Source organism: Rattus norvegicus, chromosome 9, assembly GCF_036323735.1.
Source record: "Rattus norvegicus strain BN/NHsdMcwi chromosome 9, GRCr8, whole genome shotgun sequence".
In the NCBI taxonomy this organism is placed as follows: Eukaryota; Metazoa; Chordata; class Mammalia; order Rodentia; family Muridae; genus Rattus; species Rattus norvegicus.
In genome coordinates this window covers 84,345,814-84,371,820 of record NC_086027.1, presented here as the reverse complement: position 1 = coordinate 84,371,820, position 26,007 = coordinate 84,345,814, and the positions used below count along the sequence as shown (strand labels likewise).

The window sequence follows — 26,007 nt, the reverse complement described above, 5'->3', positions numbered from 1 at the left end:
TAGGTCCTGCCACTTGCTGTTTTTTATTTTCCTTGTGACAGACAGACAGAGAGCTGCACAGACGGCTGGATGGCTGAGGGGATGGTCGGGACAACATAGGCAATAGGGATTGGATAGAAAGGAAACTCCACAAAAGGCAATAAATAAATAAATACAAACGGGAAGGAGGGCAAAGGCCATGGAGAAGCAGTGAGAACAGCCCTGGGCCAGTGTAGAATGCCCAGAACTGCGTCGGCTGGGACAGGAGACCAGCCGCAGTGGCCTCAGGCACATGTCTCTTTGCCTTTCTCCTTGCTCTTTCTTTTCTTTTTCTTTTTTAATTTTAATTGATTAATTTATTTATTTTGTATGTGAGTACACTGTTGCTCTCTTCAGACACACCAGAAGAGGGCATGAGATCTAATTACAGATGGTTATGAGCCACCATGTGGTTGTTGTAAATTGAACTCAGGACCTCTGGAAGAGCAGTCTGTGCTCTTATCCACTGAGCCATCTCTCCAGCCCCTCCTTGCTCTATCTGAAGATGCAGCCGCTGGCCTGCCCTGCCACCCCTGAGCCCACTCCTGTTGCCTTCCACCTGTCTGCTCTCCCTCATGTCTCTGCTCTGGCTCCTGTCTTGTCCTCCTCTCCAACATACTCCCACATCACAGGACCCTGCTTCCTCTTTAGCCATGTCCTCCTCTGGGTTCTCCCTGAGATATAGCACTCCAACTCCAGCCCAGAACCTTCCTCAAGCTCCTCCCTTCCTGTACTCCCCAACTCCCTTCCTTCTTCACGTCCCAACTCCTTCCTTGCCTCTTTCTGCTCTCACCCTTGCCCAGCCTGGCCAGTGGGTCTCCTGCTCTGGTTGTGGCCGGGTGACATCCGGCTGAAGCCCCAGGGCCTTGTCCTCTTAGGTCCATGAGGTAATAGCCCAGCCAGATGTTGCCGCTGCTGGTATCTGAAGCCCCCGCCCGTCCAGCTCGGCACGGGTTCTGGAATGTCCCTTGGCAGCGTTGAGTGAGAACCCAAGGTTGAAGCCCGTGGCCGGGCTGTGGTCCATGCCACCTAGGGGCTGCCAGGGTAGGAGCGGAGCAGCACCTTGTGACGGGTAGCAGCCTCAGCCCGACGTCGACGCTGCTCGCCCAGGAATTCCTTGAGCCGGTTGGTGGTGAAGGTGAGTGTCTGGCGGCGCAGCTTCATCAAGTAGGCATCCTGCAGCCATGGGTGGGCCAAGCAGTCCTGCAGGGAGGGCCGGCTCCTGCCAGGCAAGCCAGGGATCATGAGCCAGGAAAGAAGCTCTTGGAGAAGGCAGGTTGTCCCCTTTACCCTCCCTGTTCTGATGCTGGGCAGCTCAGTTTCCCAGGCTCTGCAATAGGAGGGATCCTCTTTCCTAGGGCTTTAAATGGCAGGCAGTGTGACAGCTGCTGCTGCTGCTGCACTATATGGAGGAGTTGGCCAAGTGAAACCATGGTGGTCTGCATTCAGAGGTGAGTAACACTGGAGGGTGGGTAGGTAGGGTACTCACCAGGGATGTACTGAGAGGACCTTTCTCAAGAAGAGGGTGGCACTCTGGGAGGTGTTAGGGTACAGCTGGAAGGCATCAAAGCGACCCCCAACAATCCGAGCCTCTGTTTCCTGGGGATCTGGCTCATAGAATGGGGAGTACCCACTAAGCCTGTTGTGGAAGAAAAGCGAGTTGGCGTATCAGATGCCCCTCTCGTTGCCTCTACCATAGAAGGAAGTTCAGCTGAAAGGCCTAAGAGACATTTGTGTAGGGCATCTGGGAGGGGCACACTATTCAAAGACAGTGCCACTTTGCTATTGGTTGTGTGCTGGGGAGCCCAGGCAGGAAGGATGAGGGGGTGTGCAGAAGTGGGCTGAGATCCAGAGCAGGTAGAGGGAGGAATCAAGGGCAGAGGAAGCATGCGGATGGACCAGGCCCAGGCCACTCACATGATGTAGGTGAGCACACCCGCTCCCCAGATATCCGTGGCAGAGCCGATGGGGTCTCCCCTTACCATCTCAGGAGCTGACAAGAGACAGAGGTCAAGCTGACCTAGATCCCCTGTGGCAGGGGAACAGGGAGAGGCAGGCTGGGTTGGGGGGAGGGCTCTGGGGCCTTAAGAAGCAAGGCCATGGCCAAGTTACCACAGCACGATTAGAACAGCAGGCCCTTTTAGAAGCCAGCAGGACAAAAGTGGGGGTGATGTGGGCCACCCAGGCACTGAATAATGGGAGATTCCAGAAGACCCAAGGTGCAACTTCACAAGCTTCCCTGGTTCAGCTCCAAAGTAGTACTCTTCATTCACACAGAGTGTGACCAACACCGAGATGAAGAACCTTCGAAATCAGCCTGGCTGGCTCGAATCCCAAGCCTGCCCCTTCTAACTATGGGACCTTGGGCGATTTACTCCACCTGCCTGGTTCTCTCTCCATTGTCTCATCGCTACAGTGTGGCCTGTAGAATAACTCTAAGGAATCAGGGTAATAAGTATCAGTTAGCAGGGAGCTAAACAACTGGTTTCCCCTGCTCCATACAGCTGTAATTGATTCTCCCGTCTTTCCAGCTTTTGCAAATCCCATTTCAGTTCTTTGTAACTGTCTAATTGGACAAATACTTAATGTCAGGGTGCTTCTCCTTCCTCATCTGTAAAACGGGAGCACTATTACGCCGAACTCCGGGGCTATTGTGACGATCAATGGAAAGAACTGTTCATTATTTACATAACAGTTAATGTATATGAATGGTACATGTGGGGGGGGGAAGGGTGGGGGGAGCCTGGCATGCCCTTATGGCAATTCTCCAACCCTCCACCATGACTGGCTGCTGGTCCTCTTACCCATGAACTCTAGAGTGCCTGTGCGGTGGCCAAGCGGCTTCAGGGCCTGAGGGTTATAGGGCTGAGCACTGCCGAAGTCCACAATCTTAAGGGCATTATCAGCGGCCAAGAGTAGATTGTCCGGCTTGATGTCCAGGTGCAGCACATGGCGGCCATGGAGGTAGTCCAGGCCTTGTAGCAGCTGCACCACATAGGTGGCCACATCATCTTCTGAATACCGGAATCTGGGGGGCGGGGTATCACCAGAGGCAGATCAGGTGATCTTCCAGTCAGCCTCCTCGACTCCTGCACCCCAGGAACACCCAGCTACCTGTCGCTGAGCCCACAGAGAAGTTCCCGGTTGCCACAGCTCTCGGCGATAAGCACAAGGTACCGAGGGGTGATGTAGGCCTCGTGCAGGGACATGAGCCTCTCGTGGTGCAGTGTCCGAAGCACCTCATATTCCTGCAGCACTCGTCGCTTGCCCTCGGCAGCATACGGCACGATCTTAGCAACGAACGTTCGGCCTGTAGCATTCTCCCGGCATGACCGCACAACGCCAAAGCGGCCCCTGTGTGAGAAAGAGGGACAGTACAGACTCAGGGTAGACACTATCAGTGTGAGAGCTAAACTGGGAAGCAGGGACCATGAGAACAAGAACACAGTGGGCTTGTGCATGGGCTTCAGAGTTCAGTGATATGAACAAAGATTGGAGCTCTCCTGGCTCTCTACCTTGGGGAGAGCACATAACCTCAGTTTTCTCATCTGTGAAAGGGGTGATGGTGACAAGGCTGTGCCTCCTCTCACAGTTCTGAAGAGCACATGGCTCAAGCTTCGGGCAGTAGGTAGCTGAACTCAGATGGTCCTAAAGGCCCACATCTTAGCATCCTCCTCCAGGTCTAGCCAGGGCGTCTGCTCTGCTCTCTGAGACCAAACCGTATCCCTGTTCCCTGTGTCCCATCCACTCTCCCATCTTCCCCTCCCTGTCCCTGCTTGCCTGGCCTTCTCCTCAAGGAAGGTGTAGGGTTTCTGAGGAGGGCCCTGTCGAAGAGTGGTGCTCTCAGGTGTTGGGGAGCTGACCACCTCCTTGGCTGGGCTGAGGCTTCGAACAGTCACCTTGGTGGGCTCGGGAGGGGGCTCAGGGGCTGGGGGCTGGGGGTCTGGAGGTGCAGACACGAAGGAAGTCACCATATACAAGGAACTTGAGGAAGGTGCTGGTTTGACCCCTTGAGGACTAGAGGTTGGGGTCAGGGTTCCAGTGTCAGGGACAAAAGACTTGTGTTCACTTGGGGTGACCAGGATACTGGGTGGGGATGGCTCTGCTTGCTGGGTGGCCAGAAGCCCCCTGTGCTTTCGTGGAGGGGTTGCGGGTGGTGGACCCACAGCCTTGAGAGAGGACAAGGCCTGGTTGGCAGACATGGAGGAGGTTGAAGGGCTGAGTGTGGATGCCTGGGAGACTTGGGGAGCAAGAGGCGGGGTAGGGACCAGTGAGGTAGGAGAGTCAGGCGGTGGGGCCCTAGTTGGCCCTGAGGTAACAGGGGCATCTCGGGGAGCAGCAGCTGACTGAGCTGGAGAATCTAAGAGAAGACAAAGAAAATCATTACTGAGTGTTCTGGGAGCAAAGCTGTGATGCTCCGAGGAATAGAGAGGCCCTGGGTTCGGCCGACACTACCACCCTACACCTCCTGCCAACCTTGAGTGCCTCGGATGAAGACCTTCTCAGAAGGGTTGCTGAAGGGCCCCTGCCCAGCACGATTGGAACAGGCCACCCGGAACCTCACAGTCACACCAACAGGCAGCTGAGTCACATTGTAGTAACAGTCGGGGATGCCTGAGCTCACAGGGTGCCAGACGGATTCCCCTGCAGGCAGCACAGTAGAGGGTTAAGGCCACAGAATGGATGGCCCCAGCTCTCTGTGCTATCCATAAAGAGGCCAGAGAAGATGTCTCTATCTAGAGAGGACACTGGCCTTCCCAAGCAGCCCCACCCCCACCCTCGCTCTGCCACTTGCTGCCTCCCCCTTCCCTTCATCCCCGCCTGGCCCTCACCATCTACCCGCCGCTCCAGAGTATACGTGCAAGGTGCCCGACTGTCTCCCGGCTTCCACAGCACCAGCGCCGTGTCACAGTAGGTCTGGGGCACCTCTGGAGGAGCCAGCTTTCCTGGGGTGCCTGGAAGGAGAAGGACAGTCCCCGGCTGACGGCTGACTTCGGGTTCACCAAGCCCTAACCCACTTCCTCATCCCTGTTACATTGGCCCTTCCCCCCCACCCCCCACTAACTCACGGGCCACTGCCACAGTACAGGAGCTGGTAATGCTGCCTAGGACGTTGGTCGCTGAGCACTCATAGAGCCCAGCATGCCGCTTGCTAGCCCGGGGTATGCTCAGCAGCTGCCGACCATCTTTGCAGGACACAATGACCACCGAGGGCTCTGACCGCAGGGACTGCTTATCTGGGGACAAGAAGGCATAGACGGAACATAGAGTAAACCCAGGTTTCCCTCACTTACCTTTTATTTTTCTGCCTTCCTGTGGCCCAGTCTCTCCCATGCCCTTTACTAGGAGCTGCTGTGTGTCACCGCCTCCCCTCTCCATGGAAGATACAATCCGTTTACCTTTCATCCAGGAGATGCGGGGTGTTGGGCAGGCTGCTGGTAGGCAGAGCAGGGTAGCTGCTTCCCCCTCCAACAGCACCTGGTCCTTGAGTTTGATGTGGAAGACTGGGGGGAAATCTGAAGGAGAAGAGAGACAGCTCAGGGCCCTGGCTGCTTGCTGCTGAGGGAGAGACAGATGCCAGTGAGCCTGGTAGGACAGGCCCAGTAGGGAGCACAGTGAATGGTTCTCTCCTCCCTGCCAAGTGTAGGGGAGTAGAACCTCATGCCCAGTGGTCCTTTAAGGATTTTCTGGTGTTAGGCATCACCTTCTCCAGGCCCTCAGCATGTGCAGAACCATCTCCTCCCTGACTGATGACTGAAGATGCGGGGTGCTTACCTCATGTTTGCAAATCACTCAGAGCTGAGACCAGCACTAAATAAGTGTTCTATGCGCATTTGTTTTTTTTTTTTTTTTTTTTTGGTTCTTTTTTTTCGGAGCTGGGGACCGAACCCAGGGCCTTGCGCTTCCTAGGTAAGCGCTCTACCACTGAGCTAAATCCCCAGCCCCACTATGCGCATTTGTTAAAATAAAAACAAACACAGTTTGAAAAATGGTAACAGTTAAGACCCTGCAATTTAAACTCCCTCTGGGCCACTGCAGGGCAAATGAGAAGGGGAAGAGGGCGTGGCCTGAGCTAACACGGGCTGGGCTGGGCTGTGCGCAGCTTCTGTGATCAGAACGTGCAGTCTTAGAGCCGGCGTGACAGCTCAGCAAGTAAGGGCACCTGCCGCCAAGCCTCAAGACCTGAGCTCCGCTCAACAAATCCACGTGATGGAAGGAAAAAAATAGACTCCTGAAAGTTGTTCTGTCTTCCACACACATGGCGTGCCATCCACACAATACATAAACGTTTAAAAAAAAAAAAAAAAAGACTGCAGTCCACGATGGCGCACACCTTTAATTCCAGCACTTAGTTGGGGGTAGGAGGATCTCTGAGTTTGAGGTTAGCCTGGTTTACATAGAGAGTTCCAGGACAGCCAGAGCTACACTGAGAAACCCTGTCTCAAAAACAAAAATTAAGACTGTGCAGTCTCAAGAGAGCTGAAGCCAACCAGCGCCCCCTATGGGCAGCTCCTGGAAGCGTGCCTTTCTGTCTCTTGTCTCCTTGGGGTGTAGGGGAGGGAGGCTCCGACATTACCGCATACTCATTCAGACCACTAAAAAGAGCCAGAGAGACAGAGACTACAGGACTCTAAGCAAGTCACACGCCCCTTCTGAAGCGGCATTTCCAATCTGTGAATTGAGAGGCTGAGATGGATCAAGCTTGGGTGAGGAGGGTCTGCTGCGAGAATGGATGGAGACAGAGTCCTGGTGTGTGTCTGGCATGAAGGAAATGCTCCCAAAACATTAGCTTTTCTCGAGGTTGTTACTATGATCTCTTTAATACGCCCAGCAGAGAAGACAGGAGCTGAACCTGGAAAAGGGGATTGTTTTAGCAAAACAAAAAAACTGCCTGGACCCTGGCTGGTGACCTTGCTCAAGGCAAGGGGCTTGGAGTTTTGTGCCAGTTCTGCAGGGCTGCAGATCCTCAGAGGCGTGGTGATTTGAATTTGTGGTCCCCAGATTGTTCCTTAAGAAAAAATAATCCAACCTGGTCTAGGTCACGTGGGGGGGCATATCTTCTTCACGTGGGGAGAGAGAGCTAAAGACCCCTAGGAAGGCAGTATGGTAGACCTAGGAGGGAACTGGAATTCAGCGGAAGTACATGAACGATGTGTCTCTTCAACCTGTACCCCACTGTTCCCCAAGAAGGGGGCTCAATCTTATCCTCCATGTACTGAGAACTGTCATCAGTTGCTACCCCAAGTCCTAGGGGGGAGGGAACAAGCCAGCACAAGAGGTAAAAGATGACCTACTGTCATTAGACCAGGGCCAGCCCCCATTGATAAAGGACATGGGAGGGGCTCCTTTGTGGGGGTGGGGTGAGAGAGAATGGGGTCAGAGGGCACTGCTCAGCAGAGAATCAGCTGCACTGAAAAAATGGAGGCCCCAGGTGGGAAGGGATTAGCAACCCCCACATTTCTTCCTGGATGCTCTTTCCATCCCCCTTCCCACCCTCTTCCAGCCAGCTTGTCCCCCACCCCCTCCCACAAGTCATACAGCCCCCCAACCCTGACAACAGTCCTCTCAAGCCCAGCTGAGGCAAAAGCAAGTTTAGGTCCATTCTACCCAAAACTGAGCCAGGAGAGAGTTGGTGGCTTCTAAAGATCATGCACACGCCCTTGCTTCATGGCTTCCTTCTAAACATCCTGCTCGCCTAGAAGCCTGACTGCCTTCAGTAATGCTTCTTTTTCAGGTAGGAGGACACCAGGTGGAATACCTCCTTCCCTGCAGCCCCAGGACATTTGAACAAGAAACAGACTGTGGGATATTGCAGGCCTTTACCCAAGCCAAAAAAAAAAAAAAAAAAAAAAAAAAAAAATGCCTGACGGCCACTTCCTCTGAAGACACGCCTTGGGGGTGATGTTGGGGGGACGGGGGTGCGTGAGGGTTGTGGGGCTGGGCACCAGAAGTTCAGAGTTGTATAGAGCAGACCGTGCAGTCCAAGCTGGGTTACAAGTTGTGTCTTTGAATGCACGTTGTTTGAGATTCTGGGTGCACAGTAGCAGGTTTTTGAGGCAGCTTTAAAACTACACCCAGATGCAGAAACCTTCCAAGAGACAGGAGGCCAGCCAAACAAAGGCCTCAGTGGAGTGGTCTGGAGATGCTTCCAGACTCTGGCTGCTTCCCCTTATTAGACCTGTGATTCGGACAAGCACCGCTTCACTAAGCTATTTCCCCAACGGTAAAATAGGATGCGGAGGATCATCCTTCTAAAGAATGCTGTGGTGTTAAACAAGACAGCGTGTGTGACATGCTTAATAGGACACTTGCCTTCGCTAATTGATGGCAGCTGCTACTGTAATTATCATCGTTGTTTTCCTAACTCGAGGCCTCTTCCATGGCGGCCCGAGGTCCTCATGGTGGTCTGTTTTCACCCAGCCCTGAGAGCAACCTAGGGCCTCTTACCTGACTCACTGGGCACATACTGGTGACCCAAGTCCTCTTGGACACTGGCGGAGAGGTTTGGCTGCGATAAGCCCTTGTCCTTGCGCAGCCTGGAAAGGCCCCACCGGTGCCGGCTTCGGCTTTCCCCTGGAGCTGTACACACCCAGACTCATGAGCTCTTGTGTAGCCATTGCCACCCAAGCACCCACACATTCCTGTAGCTCTCAAACTAGAAAAACAAAAACAAAACAAAACACAAAAACAAAAACAAACAAACAAAAACCCCCAAACCAAAACAAGCAAAAAACCGTGTCCCTCCTCTTCCTAGCCTCTGCCTCCCCACCTTCTTCCTCTCTATCTGCCCCTGCTAGCATCACCCTTCCGGCTTCTGGAGCTCCCTTCTCCTTTCAGAGCCTCTTTCTAGCACACCACTCCCATTACTCAGCTAGTCCCTCCTTACCTGAGGAACCCGATGTGCCGCTGGCCTCTGAGCCCAGAGACTCAGCGGACGGTGTGGTGGCACCAGTCTGCGAAGCCAGCTGATTGTGCGGAACACCGAGGCGTCGCAGGCTCTCCCCTTCGGAAGTAGCCCTGCGTAGCCGTCCAAACAGCGGCGTGCTGCGACCCGAGGCGCCCCCGGAGTCCTCGCTGCTGCCGCTGCGCTGCAAACGGCTGGACAGACGCTCCAGCGTGGAGCTGAGTCTCCTGCGCACCGCCAGCACCGGGGAACCCCGAGCTGAGCTGCCGCCCTCGGAGCTCTCTCCATCTCCACTGCGGGACTCCCACGCAGGGTGTCGCTGCCCGGGCGGTGTCCGCCGCAGCTTCTGCGACAGGGACAGCGAAAGGCGACGCACAAGGCCTGGCTCTCCGGCTACCCTGAGGTCCTGCACCGAGCGCGAGCGCTCCGGCCGTCGCACCAGCTCTAGCGGCGTTCCCGCCGGGCTGGGCCGGTATATGCCATCGTCCTCCGCCCCACGGAAGGGACCGCGCTCCTCTGAGCGCGAGCGGCTTAGTAGCCTCAGGCCCCGCGACAGTGGCGATTCGCGGCTACGCTTAAACTTAGCCTCGAACACGGCCTCTGACTCGAGGTTCTCGATGCTACCGCTGAGGCTGCTGCCTGGCCTGGGGGGCACCGTGGGGACTCGGACTTTCTCGGCTAGCACTGGGGGAATTCTGGCCGAAGGCACGCGCTTCTCAGAGGCTCCGGGCGGCGGAGAAGCCACCCTGGCAAACACAGCCGCGTGGGGCTTGGGCTCTGATGGAGGCACCTGTGGGGACAGGGTGGGACTGGACAGCTGGAGCGACTGCATGATCTGGGCATAGGGGGTGAGAGACTGCGCTGGCATTTGCAGAGCCAAAGGGGGTTGTGCTGGTTTGGCAGCTCGGACTGGTTCTGGTTTGGGCTCTGGGATCTTTTCTGGGACAGGCTGAGGTGCTGGGGGCTGGGGAGAGTCTCTGGATGTGGCAGCGGAAGGTTCCGGAGACTTGGTGATACTGGGTTTGGGGGCGCTGGGCAACGCAGGACTCGGTGGCTGGGTCTCACTAAGGGCAGATAAGGAGGGAGACTCCTGCAGCCTACGGGCCCCAAGCCTAGCTACGGGGATTTCGAGGGGTGCCCCCGCTCGGCGGTGCCGACCCCGGGGCTCTGCCTCACCCTGAGAGAAGCTGCTGCTCTTTTGCAGGCCGCGGGACTCGGGAGGGGGCTGGTGGTGGGGTGCAGCCTCACTGGAGGCAGCCCGCGCCATCCTGGGATCCCGTGCTCGGCCCCCCAGGCTCTCCAGCAGGGGTCCCCTGAGACCGCTGACCTTGCCATCCTCCGGGCCTCCCCTCAGCAGCCGCTGACGCAGGGCCTGCAGCCTCTGGGCATACTCGCCCTCACCCAGGCCTCCCCGAGTCAGGCGAGTGGCACCCGGGCTGGGGCTCCTGCGCTGCGGCAGCTCCACCGATGCTGCTTTGTGCAGGCTCCGGCCCGGCTCCCGCGACCCGACCCGGGGCAGGGCGCTCTCAGCAGAGCTGCCCCTACGGAGTTCTGGCCGCCTGGGGCTAGGCCCATCAGGGGACTCCTGGCCTGGAGAGGGGAGTGCCTCAGGGCTGGGGGCCTCCTGGTCCTTAGAGGGAGCCCTTCCCTGCTCTTGCCAGTCCATGGGGGTGGCAGCCCCAGCTTCCGGGGTCCCCAGAGCCTCATCTTCGGTGGGGATGTCGGTGAGGGATACCCGAGAACCTGAGAACTCAGGCTGCAGGGGGCGGGGTACTGAGGGAAGTTCCTCCAATTCTTCCTCTTCTGAGTCTGAAGAGGATGAAAGTCCCCCACTCGGGGGTTGTCTTCTAGGCATGGCCACCCACACCCGCTCCGGGGGTGCCCGTAGCAGTTCCGGAATGGGTCGCAGCACCAGGTGGCACTTGTAGCTGATTTGAGAGCGCTGCAAACAAGGTTTTACAGTTAGACCAGAAAGGCCCAGAGGCTTAACTGGTTCCCAGGCCCCTTTCAACTCTGGAGAAAGATATGGCGAGGGGAGGGTAGTTCAGGCAGGAATGGGGGGAGGGGTTTCACCATTGAAAAGGAATATTGGAGGAGGAAATCAGCGTGAAAAGGACAGAGGCGGGGCCGGGACAAACTCACCTGCCACCTCCTCCGTGACAGAAAGAGCTTCAGGTGGTCTGTGCTCACCTCTGCACCCTTTGCTTCTGTCTGCAAACCCAGGAAAGAGGGCCTGAGGGACAGTACTCTGTCAACCCAGATCTTTGTGAGAGACAAAGTCCACTGTGGAGCTTGGAACAGGAAGTACTGACTCCTGAGGGTCTTGTCCTCACCAACTGTCTGTCAGGCTAGAGCTACCCCTGAGACAAATTCTTTGACTACAGGAGGAGAGGCAGGTAAAAGGCAGTGCCAGAGGGTGGTTTTCCCTGGTATACTGGATATTCTGGTAGTCCCCAGCTCCCTTCTGTCTCTGTGTATCACCAGCATCCTGGACAATGGAGGTCGGGGTGGTCCAGACTTATAGACAGTGCCTGAGGCAGCCCACCCAGGCTCACTCCGACCCTACTTGTTTCTGATCCATGGAAGGAAACCCTCCAAGAGTTGCTAGCAGAATGGCTTGTCTTTGGCTGACCCAGCACAGTGTTCAATGACAAGCCCTTTGTTTTGTAGGATGATGTGCGTTATGCTCTGGGCTTGAACATGCTAGGCAAGCAGTCTGCCACTGAGCTATATGGCGTCATCCAATGGCAAAGGATTTAGATGCCTTCTCTAACCTCATTTGCTGACCTCCTCCTCACCGGTGCCTGCCACTGTGTCCCAGGATGCTGAGGCATAAAAATGATAAGAACCCTTCACATGACGTTCATAAGTGAGTGAGCCAGGCCACCCGGTCACCAGTGTGTAGAACCAACCCAGGACAGAGATGGCCACACAAAATGGAGGTAATTAGGCCAGGACTGGTCTTGTGCACCAGTAGGAACCCTGAAGAGGACCCTCTCCCCAAGGATAGGAAAAAGAGTCCAGGCTTATTCTTAGAATCTGTGCTACTCCAACTTGATCATTGGCTTGGGCCTCAGTTTCTTTATCAACAAAATGGGAATAATATTACAATCCTTTATAGATCTACTGTGAGCCTAATAGGTCACACATTTATAAAATATCATAGTTAACATGCACAATGCTCAGTAAATGGAGCTGGTAGGACTAGACTCACTTTGAACCAAGGATGTTCCAGAGTCTCTTCTGCAGTAGGTCTCCTGTGAAGGAATAAGAAGGAATAATTTATCATTCATTCATTTGTGAATGGTTGAGAAAGTGGGACCTCTTAAGGACTAGGGATTTGACGCTAGAGAGATGGCTCAGTGGTTAGAAGCAAATGGTGCTCTTCCAAAGGACAGTTCAGGTAGATTACAGGTGTCTGTAAATCCATCTCCCAGGGTTCTGATGCCACTGGCCTCCACAGACACCATCACTCGTGTGCACACAACACTCTCATGTGCAGACACACATGAACACATAATGAAAAATGATAAAAATTAGCTAGGCAGTGGTGGCACATGCCTTTCATCCCAGTACTTCCAAGGCAGGGGAAGATGGATCTCTGTGAGTTCGAGCCAGCCTGGTCTACAGAGCGAGTTCCAGGATAGCCAGAGCTACACAGAGAAACTCTCTTGAAAAAAATCAATCCATCAATCAATAAAAACAAATCTTTGAATTAAAAAAAAAAAGAGCCAGAGGTTGTAGACTTAAGGGCAGGGGTTTGGTAGGAGTAAGCAGGTGGTTTGAGGGGCTCTCTGCAGTTAAGGGCTCTTGTACTCACAGTCGATCCTGCACCAGCACTTTGATAAGGAAGCCCCGGGCCTCCCTGCTCAGACTCAGGAACGTAGTCTCTTCAAATGCCACGTTGTAATTTCGGATATTCATGAGTGTTGTCCGGTCGTTCTCTCCAACAAATGGGGAGATACCCGTCAAACTGCAGGGGCAGAGTGGGCTATGGTAAGAGGTAGGCAGGGCCTTGAGGTGAAGTACAATGCCTGTGGTAGAGGGTCAGGAACAAGTGGAGACCCAAGGTTGTGGGACACCAGAGGCAGGAAGGACAGGAAGCCAGAGTTTTCACAGTCTGGTCCTGCCCCCACTAGAGGTCCTTGGATAGGCAGAGAGGCAGCAGTGCCTAGGGAGCTGATTACCATGCTCTGGACTTTCTAGGATCACCTTGTTCCCTGCCAAGATGTTAAACCCGCACTGGCCTTTGGATCCAGTGTGCCCACCTCTTACGGAGCTGCAACATGCCAACCGGGGTAACCACACTGATGCATGTGAAACCCCTTAAGTGTAGAAGAGAAGGGAGAGGGATGTGGACCCTGAATGTGTTAGGGGTGGGCCAATCAGGAGACCGCAGTGTAGTCCTTACCAGAGGAAGGCAACGACGCCCACGGGCCTGTGGGAAACCAGAAATATGTGTGAGAGGCCAGCCTATTCCAGGTAGAAATGGGTAGCTCCCTCCACCACCATTCTGAAAAGGGTGAGTCCTCCCTGGGAATACTGCATAGGAGTGTGTCTACTTCTGGTAGGGACTCAACCCAAAGTCAGGGGCTGTGGCAGGGTTGGCTGAGGAAGCCCAGAATTCTGAAGACCAATAAGCGTATACCAGTCTTACGTGGGGAGGCCCGGCCCCAGGGATGCTGGGAGCCGAAGCCCAAAAGGACTGGGTTAGCCCTGAAAGGTAGAAGCTGGGAATTACTTGGGAGGAAGGGAGACCTTAGGAGCAATGCTGTCCACTGACTGCCAGAAGAGGAAGCCAGAAGCTCTTCCCAGTCAGTCAGTGAGCAAGCCCGGCGTGGCCAGTGTGACAGCATTACCAGATGTCAGTGACTCCAGACACAGGGCTCTGGTTGACAATCTCAGGCGCAACAAACTCTGGCGTGCCAAACTGGCAGTACTGGGGTTCTCCCGGAGTGAGTTCCTGGGCGTTCCCGAAGTCACAGATGCGCACCTGCTCCTCACCCCCGGCACCATCCCACACCAGCAGGTTCTCCGGCTGTAACCAAGGCACGGGAGCTGATTAAAGAAGGACACCCTTTATGGTCACCCCACCTCCCACATGCTTGCCACACGCCTACTCACCTTGACATCCAGGTGCAGCACATGGCTCTGATGCAGATAGCCTATCCCCTCTAGCACTTGGCGCATATAAGTCCGAGTCTGTGGAAACAGGGAGGCCAGAGTCCGTGGAGGTGGGGAACACTTTGCTTGGTCAGCACCAGAGATGTGGCAAGAGGTCAGGCCATGCCCAAGCTCTGGCCTTCAGACGGTTCATGAAAGCTTCATCCGTGGCTCTCCACACCGGATGAAGGATGCTAAGACTCAGGGTTACCATGTGCCGTTGCACGAGTTGTGCACAGTACATGTACAGAGAATAGGGATTTATATTATACTAATAGAGCTGTGCAGTCTATAGCTTGTACGCCATAAGGTGAGGTCAAAGTCTAGGCAGTTTCCATAGAATGTTAGGGAGACTGGGCAGCAATGGAGTTAGGAATGTGTCGGCTGCTGTTCACAGAGGACGGTTCAAGTCTTGTCTTGTGGAGTAGGGAATTGTGCGGTCTGTGTAGCTGTGTTCTCCACTGCCAACCCTGGCTTCCTTGTGGGCACAAATGGCTTGTAAAAGACCCACCCAGCATTCTTAGCGTTCACACAGGTGACAGATGGTACACAACCTCGCCCCTTCCACCCACTGCCCTCACCTCAGACTCACACACGGTGGGCTTCCTGGCCATGCGCTCTAGAAGCTCTTCTGTGCAGCTGCGTCATAGGTCAAGGAGGAAGGGTCAAGCACTAACTGCCCTGCTCAGCCCCAGGACTGAATCCGACCCACGCTCAGAGCTCCTAGGGCCCTCGTTCCCCACAGAGCACGTTTGACATGGTCAGACAGGTCAGATACTGTGATCCACTTTCCTGGCAGTTGGATAAGGAGACCTGCTTGAACCTGGACTCTAAGGCAAGTCCCTCACCCATTCTGAGCCTAGATTTCCTCAAGGAGTGAACTGCAGGCGACAAAGCCTCTCCAGGCTTATGAAGCGTTTTCTAGGGCTTGAATTATAGTAGAATCTTATTGACTAAAGTCGGAAACGTCTTGGTGATATTTGAGAGTAACCCAGAGGTCCTCATAATGAAATTATCTGTCATTTTGCTGAGGTCTGGACTTTAACAATGCAGAGACTGTGAGCTGGTGTGCAGGTCAGAGTCACCCTGCACCAGGGAGATCAAGCCAAATGCCAGCATTGCGAGCTCAGTGTACAAGAGAAGGGAGTGGCTTTACGAAGAGAGTCCTGGTAAATAGAGCAAAGTCTGGGATCTCATCTGGAGCAGGGTCTTGTCAGATGTGCAGATGCAGTGTACTACACCCCGTGATGGAATACAGTGCTTGCTAGCTGTTGGACCTTAGACTACACTAGTTAACCTCTTCATGCCTCGTTCATCAACCATAAAACAAGGATAAAGTTCTATCAGGAGGATATACATGAGGGCTGAGTGTGTACTGATTATGAAACCCACACAGCATTGCCAGACACACACTAAATGCTGTATAAACTTAAGCTTCTTTTTTTTTCTAAGACAAGGTTTCTTATGTAGCCCCTACCCGCCCAAGAACTCTTTGTAGACTAGGCTGGCCTTGAACTCACAGAGATCCACTTGTCACTATCTCCTGGAATTAAAGGCATATACTACAAATATGGTATAAACATAAAATTTTGTTGTTGTCGTTGTTGTTGTTTTTAAGACAAAAGATCTAGAAACAGTTTTCATTCCAATTGTCAACAGGCCTACCTTTTTTTTTAAGGGTTTGGCATAGCCTGGACTCAGGTTATGTTGACAGGAATTACCATAAGCTTCTGATCTACCTCCCCTGTAATGGGATCAGAGGCACGTGTCTCCACACGCATTTTTATGCAGTGCTGTAAACTGAACCCCGGGCTCTGAGTGTGCTAAGTGAGCTGGACCCCCATCCCGGTTAGGGCCCTAGCTCAAAGGACCACTTTGCAAAGGGTAAAATGCACTCCAAATTCGCCTTTACAAAGAACAGTCTTTCACCCCCATCTCGACCCAGGATACAGCTCGGTGACTATGACAAGTCCCCTGCGCCTTTCGAAGGCTTCGTGGAAGTAGAGCACACAGTCATGCTGGAGTCGGGCCAGCAACCGGGCCTCGCGTCTCGCTGATGCTTTAGGCTTGGCCTGACTAGGGATGAACTTGGCTGCAAACTCCAGGCCAGAGCTCCGCTCCACTACCCGCCGCAGGTAGGAGAAGGCACCTCTGGAAGACACGGAAGATGACAAGTGCTGTCACTACAGCACTGACCCTCCGTCCTTCCCCGCCCTCAGACCCAGCATCCCCTTCTGGTCCTTGAAGCCAGTTCTTCCTGGCCCCACACCTGCCGATCTCTTGGTGGATGTCATAGTAGTCGCTAAGTCTTCTTCCTCGGTGCTCCTCATCCTCTCCGACCCCTTCGACCTCCATGGCTGTCTGAGCTAGGGAGGAGATAGATGTCCCCATGTTGGGAGGACAGGTAAGAGACAAGGGCAGAGAGGGGCAATGTGGGAAGATTCAAAGGGCACAGGCCAGAATGCTGGCACAGGGCAAGATGCTGCCTGTCTCTTCTCCCCAAAACACTAACCCACCTGAGTGCACAGACAGCTCTGCCTTGCAGGAGACTTCGCCTGCCAGGTTCCGGGCCGTACAGGTATAGACGCCTCCATCCTGGCTTCCTGCACTGAGCACCACCAGGGAGCACTCGTTCTCTTCGTACACGAAGCTCACATGATTGCTCTCGGCCAGCAGCACCTCATCCTGCAGAGGTGGGTGTCCCTTGTGGTCTGGGTCTGGCTTTGCTGTCACCTGAGCCTAGCTATTCCTCCACACCTGACAGCCTCTCTCATCAGGACCTGAAGGCCAAGAGCCTGCCTAGCACTGTCTCTACTCAGTTCCTCTGACCCCAGGGACCAGAATCATCTGCTCCATGATCTCTTGTTAAGAGCCCCTAACTCACGCCAGGTGATAGTGGCACACACCTTTAATCCCAGCACTCACTCAGGAGACAGAGGCAGGCAGATCTCTAAGTTTGAGTCCAGCCTCATCTACAGAGCGAGTTCCAAGTTCCAAGACAGCCAGGGCTACACAGAGAAACTTTGTCTTGGAAAAAACAAAACAAAACAAAACAAACAAACAAACAAACAAAAAAAACCAAACCAAAGCAAACCAAACAAACAAACAAGACCCCTAACCCTTCAGTTAGCCCCCAGAGTCCAACCACCCCCTCCTAACCACACCTCTGCCCAGACACTTCGAAGGCCTTCCAGGACTCCACAACCCACCTGCTCTCTGCAAGCTACCGCAGCCTGCATTACCCACTGACCTTGTACCACATGATGTCCGGCAGTGGTTTCCCCTCAACCACCACAGCAAAGCGAGCGGTTTCTCCAGGCCCCACCTCCACATCTTCCATGATAGACTCAAACCGAGGTGCCTCTGCAACAAACAGGGACAGGAGGGGACCAGATGTCATCACATGGGCCTGCTTCTCAAGCCCCATCCTTGTCAGCAACTGGATGGTGAGAATACCAGGCCCTGCCTTCCCAACTTCCCCTTCACCTGACTGAGGACACCAGAGTTCCTGGCTTGGCTCTCACTGCAAATCCTAACAAGGTCCTTTTCCAGGCTCTGAGGCACAGTACTCTGAAGTACAGTCTGCTTTGTGTGACACTTAGGATTCATTTGATGGCTTCAAAATTAGGATATTTTCACACACAAAAGAAATCTGAATGTCCTATCTCTCTGGTCTGGCTATCCAGCCCTTCCTTTCTGCAGTGACCACGAGGCAGGTGCAGTGTGGCTCAGAGCTGCCCCCTGTGGGTGACTGCTCTTCTCAACACCCTACCTGGCGGCCTCAGACTGCCTGCCTTTAGCCCCTGCAGGAGAAGCTGGGGCTGTGACCTAGAATGCAGCTCCTGAAGGGCACAGCCTCTATCTTGAAGCTTCTCTCTGATTTTTAGTTAAATTGTCTAGGAAGCCTTCTACCTTCTGGGAAGTGGCAAGTCGAACGAGAAAAGCACCGCCCAAATATTAACTGGACAGTCTAGGAGTAAACTCTCTGCTTCTCCGGCAAACCACAGCCACATCCTTCCCTGCAAAGCAGCCTCTGGTTCTCACGGCAGAGTTACACTCACTTTGCACTGTGCCTTGTGAAGACTGTGATTCCCAGGCCCTGTGTTCTGAGTGCATCTCCAGGACCCCGGAGGAATAAAAGTAATCAAGCCCCAAAGGGAAAACGTAGAGCGGCTGGGTATAGATTGCCACACCACAGGGACCTGCCTGGCTTTATATAGACAACAGAAGAGGCTATTACGGGGCTAGGGAAGAGGCTGTTATGTGGCAGTCAAGAGAAGGGGCTGCCTTTCTTCCTACCCAGCCTGGCTCATGGTGAAGCAGGGCATTGCAGAAGGGGGTATCTGCTATAAGACCCAGGTCCCTTTGGCTCTGAGTGGTTAAGATAGTCTTTCTCCATCACCTCCATCTCAGGCTAGGATGCAGGGCTCCCAGGCCTGCCAAGAGCCCTGAAAGGGTGGACAAGTCTAGCAAATACTTGTCTGTGGATAGGGTGGTGACTAAGTAATTTTTTTTAAAGTAGAAACGTTTTCTCTTTTTTTAATGAAATTTTTTACATTTATTTATTTATTTATTTATTTATTTATTTATTTATTTATTATATGCGTGTGAATATACTGTCTCTTCAGACACACAAGAAGAGGGCATTGGATTCCATTACAGATGGTTGTGAGCCACCAAGTGGTTACTGGAAATTGAACTCAAGACCTCTGGAAGAGCAAGTCACATGCCCCTTCTGAAGAGCCATCTCTCCAGCCTGTGACTGAGTTAGCAATGCAGGATAGGAACTAGACAAGAGAAAAACACTCCTAAGATAGAAACCCCATCAACACAGGCCCAGGAGGACCCCAGCTCCTCCTCATCCCCCATATGGCTGCTGCTTCCCTCTAGGAACACAGTTCCCTGTCTGCTGAGAGAGGAAGCAATTTGTCAAGGTCAAAACTCTGGAGGTTTTTAAGCGAGCTTCAATGATTTTTTTTTTTAAAGCTACTGAAAATGTCCATTTGCCCATAGATTGTCTGTGCTAACTAAAATGTCACTTGGTTTGCTTTTGGCTGGAATTGTATCCACTCAGCAGGTAACAATATTCAGTTCAGGTGGATCTGAAGTTTTAAGTGGTGGTTACCGATGCTGGAGTTAATTAGCAGTCCAAACACAAAACGGTGGCCATTTAATGCATGCTATAGCCCCAGAAGCTCTGACTTTAAAGGAGAAAAAGGGAGGGGGGCAGAAACTTCGGTTCTGGACCTCCACAGGCTTATGGTGACGGTGGTGATGTCAAAATGGCTGTGCTAAAGGGCAACTGGGAGCCTTGGAGCTGAGCACAGGCAACAGGCTGTGCTTGAGGGCTTTTTTTTTTTAAAGATTTATTTATTCTATATAAGTACACTGTAGCTGTCTTCATGATACATCAGAAGAGGGCATCATATCACGTTACAGATGGTTGTGAGCCACCATGTGGTTCCTGGGATTTGAACTCAGGACCTCTGGAAGAGCACTCAGTGCTCTTAACCGCTGAGCCATCTCTCTAGCCTGGACATTTGCTTTTTAATCAGCTTTTCCTTTCATACTGTTTTTGCTGAGACACTGTTTCCTTGTCTGTTTTAGTACACAAACTAATAGTACTCAGAGCTTTGCAGTGTCTGGTATGGGGATTTGAACCTAGCTCTTTTTTTAAAAAAAAAAAGATCTATTTATTTTATATGAGTACACTGTTGCTGTCTTCAGACACACCAGAAGAGGGCATCGGATCCCATTACAGATGGTTGTGAGTGAGCCACCATGTGGTTGCTGGGATTTGAACTCAGGACCTCTGGAAGAGCAGTCAGTGCTCTTAACTGCTGAACCATCTCTCCAGTCCCTGAACCTAGCTCTTGTACTTAGAGTCTGTGTTGGGCCAGGCTACTTAACACTTTGACCGTGTTTCTTCGTCTGCAAAATGGGAATGACAACTAGTCCCGTCTTATATGGTTGAGGCATTAAATGAGGTATGTGAAGTACTTCACAGTGACCTTGGCACTTATGAGATTCTAAATACTATATATGACATTGTACACAATGTTGTGTATGTAGGTGTGTGTGTGTGTATATGTGTGTGTGTGTGTGTGTCAGTGCTAGGGATCCAACCTAGGGCCTCGTGCTGGACAAAGACTCTACAGTAAGTTACATTCCAGGTTTTCTTTTTTTAAAGTCTAGACCTTGCTGGGCAGTGGTGGCACACATCTTTAATCCCAGAGCTTGGGAGGCAGAGACAGGCAGATCTCTGTAAGTTTGGGGCCAGCCTGCTCTACAAAGTGAGTTCCAGGACAGCCAGACATGCCCAGAGAAACCCTGTCTCAACTAGACCTCCTTCACTTGTAGCCCAGGCTGCCTCAATCATCCTGCCTTCATCCCTGAGTGCAGTGCTAGAACATGTTGCTATGTTGCCGTACATGATCAATAAATAGTACTATTATTTCTTCTATTATCACTAATACTGGCATTGTTACTCGAAGGACAGGCCTGAGTGGAAGGACATGGGATAGAATCTCCAGCATGCAACATGCCTCAAAGGGATGAAGAGATTGTCACTTACCTGCCAGCTCTAGGGTGATCGAGCAGGCCTTTGTGCCATGGCGGTTTCGGGCACTGCAAGTAAGGGGTCCCAGGTCTCGTCGGCTCACCCGGCAGATCCGAAGGCAATATTGGTCGTCATCTGGCTGACTCAGTTCATACACACCCGTGCGCGGCTCCAGGAGGGCTCCCCGGCAGCTAAGGAAGACATGAGGATGGCCTTGCCAGGCGGGGTTGGGGCTGGATGATCCCAGGTAAGGGTAATGGTGAGCAAGGACTCACCTCCTCCAGACAACCTGGGCCTCCACATGGTTAAAAGTGACGGTGACACAGGCAGGCTGGCCCTCTACCACATACACAATGTCCTGCTTGTCCAGCACGGCAGGTGCCTCTTCCAGGGGTGGGCCTGTGGGGGGAAGAGAACACAGGCTCTGTGCTGGGCTGGCACTGGGGCCGTGGTACCCTTTGCACCGTCCTCCCCTGCCCCTCTCCCCTCTCCTGTACTCCTTTGGAGCTCCAGTTTTACGGATGGAGAAACTGAGATTCAGAGAAATAGAACACAGCCAGGAAGTGCCTAAGGAAGCAGTGATGGGCACACCAAAGCTTTGTACCGAGACCACTGCCACCACTGACAGGATGGGGCCCCGCCCTGCAACCTTGCCCATACTACAGCTACCAAGTCCAGATAGCCCTTGAGCCTCCACCACTGACCCTCCCCCACAACACACACACCCATCCACACTGCATTGGGCTCACCGTGCTCTAACAGCTGTACAGGTTCCGATGGTGCTGAGGGTTTGCTGCTGCTCTTGCCGCTGGAGCTGAGGACCCGGAAGATGTGATGGAGCCCCTTCTTCAGCCCCGTGGCTGCCCACTCAGGCTCCCGCAGGCCCGTGACCAGTGCTGTCCACTGGTCCGAGCCCAACACCTGGTGCTGCACTGTGTATGTCAGGGAATCTGGGTCTAGCAGAGAAACAGCAAAGATGTTTCTAGATCCCACTTCTAGAGTCCTATCCTCCCCTGTCCCCCATCGTATGCTCAGAAGCCTGGGCCTTGTGGTGCCCCTGCCTGAGCCTTCTCTGTTTATACCTCATCCCCATCCTCTGACCTGTATGACCCTCACCTACCAATAGCCATGTCCAGACTCCTGGGTGGGTTCCATGAGAGTGTGACCATCCTTCCGGTCACAGCCACTACTTGCGGAGCGCCATCTGGAGGGCCTGGAACCACATCTGAAAGCCACGGGTGGGAGGTGGGAGGTGGGAGGTGGGAGGTGGGAGGTGGGAGGTGGGAGGTGGGAGGTGGGAGGTGGGAGGTGGGAGGTGGGAGGTGGGAGGTGGGAGGTGGGAGGTGGGAGGTGGGAGGTGGGAGGTGGGAGGTGGGAGGTGGGAGGTGGGAGGTGGGAGGGTGCTTTAGAGTCTCATGACTCCACAGGATCACCAACCCTTAGAGAGCTAGGCCTGAGGCTCAGCCACAGGCACAGGGACAAGGCCAGCTGCTCCCTCAGGAGTGGAGAAGGATCTGGTGTGGAGCACCACTCCCCCGACCTCACCCGTAGTTGGTGCCAGTGGACACAGCTACTAGAGAAGATGCTTGCCTCACCTGTGACATAGAGATGGGCATAGCAGGCTGCTTTGCCCAGCTTGTTGGCGATGACACTCTTGTAGACACCAGCGTGCTGAGGCCCCACAGCTGGGAACACCAGGCGATGTATATCCCTGTCTGTGGGGGAGGGACAGCGATACATGGCTGATCAGAGGGACCCTTTATGGGTTGAGCCCATGGCAGCTCAATCCAGGCCATTCGTATATTGCCCACTGCAGAGAGAGGGCAAAGGAGGGAAGGACAGGGCAGCCACCAAGAGGCGTATGTTGCCCGGAGTCAAAGATAATACTTGTTCCTTGGGCATTTCAAGCCTAGCCACTTGTCACCTTCTCACACAGGGTTTGTCTGTCTGTCTGCCGCTCTGGCTGTGACAGCTCCCTTGTTCCTGTACCTCCAAGGAGTTACTTCCAAGTCGTCGTCCTGACACGGGTTTCTTAGTAGATTTCCCCTCAGTCTCTTCTCAGCCTAACAGCCATTGCTTGGCCCTCATCTCCAGCGGAGACCGAGGAAAGCACACCAGAGATCAGCTAAATCCAGAAACTCCAATATCCATCCCACCATCTGGCTGCCATGCCTTCCTGACTACCTGTCCATCAGGACCATGGACAAGTCAAGTGGGTTCCACCACCGAGTCTGCTCCGCCATACTCTTCCCTTTCAGAATGTTCTCCACTCTTACCTTCTTTAAGACACAGTTCGGGCACAACAGCTCTTACTTGAAGCTTCCTTTTTAAAGACACAGATCGGTGCATGACCGTGAAGTCCATCCTGCCATGGCCCCACACCCCTCCTTCCAGTGCCCTGATGCCCTCCCTGGGTCTCCAGCCCTCTCAAAGCTCATCGCTGGGTACCAGGGCCCAGTGACTTTAGAGATCTCTCCTTCTCACTCCCATGAGTCACGGCTCCTGTATAGCTCTGCTTGTTCTGCCTAGAATGCAATGCTTTGCATGCAGTAAGTGCCAAATATATGTCATATTATAAATTATAGTAAGAGTTGCCTGCTCTGTGTTCATCTGATGCCAGGTACCTGACACGCTTTCCTCAACCCTAATCCTTTCAACAACTCTACAAAATGATTCCCATTTACCCAGGAGGTCATGGACATTAATTGACTTGTCCAGGGTTACACAGCTAGTAAATGATGAAGCAATGGTTTGAACTTGAGTTCCATTTCATTCCAAAGCTCGTTCCTTGCACTCTCCTCCATCAATAATAAGAATGCTGTTGTCTGGTGGGACATGAAGAAGTGGTGGCCTGTGCTGTTCTCCTTCACACCAGGGATGTCCCCAAGCCCGCCTGCCTTCCTTTAGCAAGCTGGAAGTGGCCATCCATTCATTTATCTCTGCCTACATTATTTAAAGGGGAAGAGACACCAAAGGCTGCCAGTGACCCCAGACACAGGCACAGCAGAGATGCCAACTCCAATCCCGAGACAGACATCTACCCAGGGCCTCCAATGGGGACACAGGACAGTCTGTGACTAAGCAGTGACAGCTTCGTCTGCTGCTGGCACTAGGAATGAGATGGGGGTGGAGTTTGGGGAATGGGGTGTGAGCGATTAAAACCAGTCTAGTTCTCATTTCTTCATATTCTCTCTCTCTCTCTCTCTCTCTCTCTCTCTCTCTCTCTCTCTCTCTCTCTCTCTCTCCATTCCTCCCTCCCTCCCTCCGTCTCTCCCCTCCCCTCCCCTCCTCTCTCCTTCCCCTCCTTCTCTTTGACAGAATTTCATGTAATCCAGAGCAGCCCGGAAATCACTGTGTAGCTTAGAATGACCTTGGACTTCTGATCCTCCTTTCTCTATCCCAAAATGCTGGCATTACTGGTGCGTGCCACCATGCCTGGCTTAGACAGTAGTAGAGGTCACACCCAGGCCTCCGAGGATGCTAGGTAAGCACTTTATCAACTGAGCTACATCCCCAGTCAGGAGTCAAGAGCTGTCCTTAAGACTTGGGTCAGGAGGACCTTGCTTACCTTTAAGGAAGTGTCTGTACCTGTCTAAGCCTCAGTTTCCCCATCTGTAGATGGGCATAAGAGTACCTGCCTCACAGGCCTATGGCAAGGTAAGACTGTCCCTGTCATGTCTCCAGGATTTGGGGTGCACCACATAGAAAACACCTACTAAGGGGCTTATAGGGGCAGATCTAGAAGAAAACCATCACGAGCGGAGGCAGGAGGAACTCACATGAGATCCATGTCGCTTCAACAATAGAACACAAATGTTACCTTGGGAAAATAACCAGGCAAGAGAACTGACTCCTACCCAACTCCTGACTTCCTCTTTCCTATTTCCTATTTGTCAGCGACCCTGGTCCCGCTTCCCTTCAGCAAGACCCTGCACACGCCAGCCCTTCCACTGAGATTTCTCAGGCTTGGGGGAAGCTCTGCTTTATCCACAGTGAGAATAGTGGCAATAAAAACTGTCGTAAGATTTATCACTTGCTGACTGCTTGGGATCTACAAGGCCCCGCTTTGGGGTGATGGTGGCAGTGGCTCTGTGTGTGTGTCTGTGTCTGTGTGTATGTGTGTGTCTCTGTGTGTATGTGAGTGTGTCTGTGTAAGTATGTCTGTGTGTCTGGGTCTGTGTGTATGTGTGTGTGTGTCTCTGTGTTTGTTTGTGTCTGTGTGTGTTTGTGTGTCCATGTATGTGTTTGTGTCTGTGTGTATGTGTGTCTCTCTGTGTGTGTCTGTGTGTCTGTGTATATGTGTGTCTCTGTGTGTTTGTGTCTGTGTGTGCTTGTGTGTGTCTGTGTATGTGTTTGTGTCTGTGTGTATGTGTGTGTCTCTGTGTGTGTCTGTGTGTGTATGTGTATGTCTATGTGTCTGTGTATATGTGTGTGTGTCTGTGTCTGTGTGTGTGTCTGTATCTGTATAATGAGCTGATTTGATTCTCATCACAGCAGTTGCAAATGAGTGTAGATCCCACTCTGGATTCTGTAACCTGCTTACAGTCCCCATGCTGGTCAGCAGCAGGCTATGCTGCCTGCTCAGTAAATGCTAACGCAGCCACTTGGGGGTGACTCAGCAGATGGCACTATGTGGACTCAAGAAGGGACAGATTGACCTCAGAGCCCCAAAAGGCTCTGTTTCCCCAGGCCCTTCCATATCTAACCAGACTACGAAAGGAAGACCCTGAGGGAGGTTCTAGGGGGAGGATTAGAAAAGTCAAGAGGTTGCTGGGTCTCTTCCTGGTCACATACACTGTGTCATGCGTCGGTCGTCACTGCTTTGAATGCGGTGGCCATTGTGGAACCAGCTGATGGTGGGATAGGGCAGGCCGGTCACTTGGCACTCCAGCATGGCTTCCTTAGCTAGTCCCACTTCCAGATCTTGCAGTGGCCGCAGGAAGTCAGGAATAGACAGCCTCTCTAGATCTCCATGCTCCGGCTCCTCAGGGATAGATGGCATCTTCTCCAGCTTCGAGCTGTAAGAACCACATGGCTACCCAGCTATACCCTCCTGGCTCAGGGTAAGGGTCCCTCAGAGGCACTTCAGGCAGAACCTGGGGTCCTAGGTGGTACCTGGGGCCAGAGGCCGCTGTCCGAGGCTCCTCCACATACAGCTGGGCAGAGCAGTGGGCCTGGCCATGAGTGTTGGTGGCACTGACTTCATAGAGTCCCTCGTCCTCGCTGCCCACCCGGGCAATGTGCAGTGAGTGTAGCCCCCCATCCTGCCGCAGCCGCAAGTTTTCACTCTCATTTACAGGGTGGCCTGGGGGCACAGATGTAAATCTACTAAGGCAGAGGGACCTGTCCTCTGGGCACGCCC

At 53.2% G+C, this 26,007-nt stretch overlaps 1 protein-coding gene and 1 long non-coding RNA gene across 15 annotated transcripts in view; one reads left to right on the top strand and one right to left on the bottom strand.

The window, feature by feature from the left end:
* Nucleotides 1-4: 4 nt before the first annotated feature.
* Nucleotides 5-26,007, bottom strand: part of Speg (striated muscle enriched protein kinase) — a 57,430-nt gene continuing 31,427 nt past the window's right edge. For 12 of the 13 annotated variants that reach the window (XM_039083887.2, XM_063267412.1, XM_039083888.2 and 9 more), the window contains 30 exons: nt 25,761-25,950; nt 25,440-25,663; nt 22,241-22,360; nt 21,766-21,870; nt 21,395-21,601; nt 20,921-21,044; nt 20,661-20,836; nt 17,337-17,449; nt 16,603-16,771; nt 16,356-16,452; nt 16,037-16,237; nt 14,668-14,725; nt 14,048-14,125; nt 13,783-13,961; nt 13,335-13,361; nt 12,744-12,896; nt 12,138-12,180; nt 11,066-11,134; nt 8,906-10,865; nt 8,467-8,598; nt 5,418-5,534; nt 5,088-5,255; nt 4,851-4,973; nt 4,495-4,662; nt 3,799-4,378; nt 3,133-3,372; nt 2,823-3,046; nt 1,936-2,011; nt 1,508-1,657; nt 5-1,240 (listed from right to left, as the gene is read on the bottom strand). In XM_039083887.2, coding sequence (XP_038939815.1) covers nt 1,048-1,240; nt 1,508-1,657; nt 1,936-2,011; nt 2,823-3,046; nt 3,133-3,372; nt 3,799-4,378; nt 4,495-4,662; nt 4,851-4,973; nt 5,088-5,255; nt 5,418-5,534; nt 8,467-8,598; nt 8,906-10,865; nt 11,066-11,134; nt 12,138-12,180; nt 12,744-12,896; nt 13,335-13,361; nt 13,783-13,961; nt 14,048-14,125; nt 14,668-14,725; nt 16,037-16,237; nt 16,356-16,452; nt 16,603-16,771; nt 17,337-17,449; nt 20,661-20,836; nt 20,921-21,044; nt 21,395-21,601; nt 21,766-21,870; nt 22,241-22,360; nt 25,440-25,663; nt 25,761-25,950 — 6,464 coding nt within the window. In that variant the 3' untranslated portion in view covers nt 5-1,047. The remainder of the gene's footprint in view (nt 1,241-1,507; nt 1,658-1,935; nt 2,012-2,822; nt 3,047-3,132; nt 3,373-3,798; nt 4,379-4,494; nt 4,663-4,850; nt 4,974-5,087; nt 5,256-5,417; nt 5,535-8,466; nt 8,599-8,905; nt 10,866-11,065; nt 11,135-12,137; nt 12,181-12,743; nt 12,897-13,334; nt 13,362-13,782; nt 13,962-14,047; nt 14,126-14,667; nt 14,726-16,036; nt 16,238-16,355; nt 16,453-16,602; nt 16,772-17,336; nt 17,450-20,660; nt 20,837-20,920; nt 21,045-21,394; nt 21,602-21,765; nt 21,871-22,240; nt 22,361-25,439; nt 25,664-25,760; nt 25,951-26,007) is intronic. The other variant, NM_001108802.2, reaches the window with a different exon arrangement.
* Nucleotides 1,240-20,722, top strand: LOC120094713 (uncharacterized). Of its 2 annotated transcripts, none has more exons than XR_005489222.2 (4): nt 1,240-1,469; nt 16,032-16,221; nt 16,306-16,779; nt 20,586-20,722. It is a non-coding gene; the product is annotated as an uncharacterized LOC120094713 (long non-coding RNA). The 2 variants fall into 2 exon arrangements; XR_005489221.2 differs by having other exon boundaries at nt 20,581-20,714.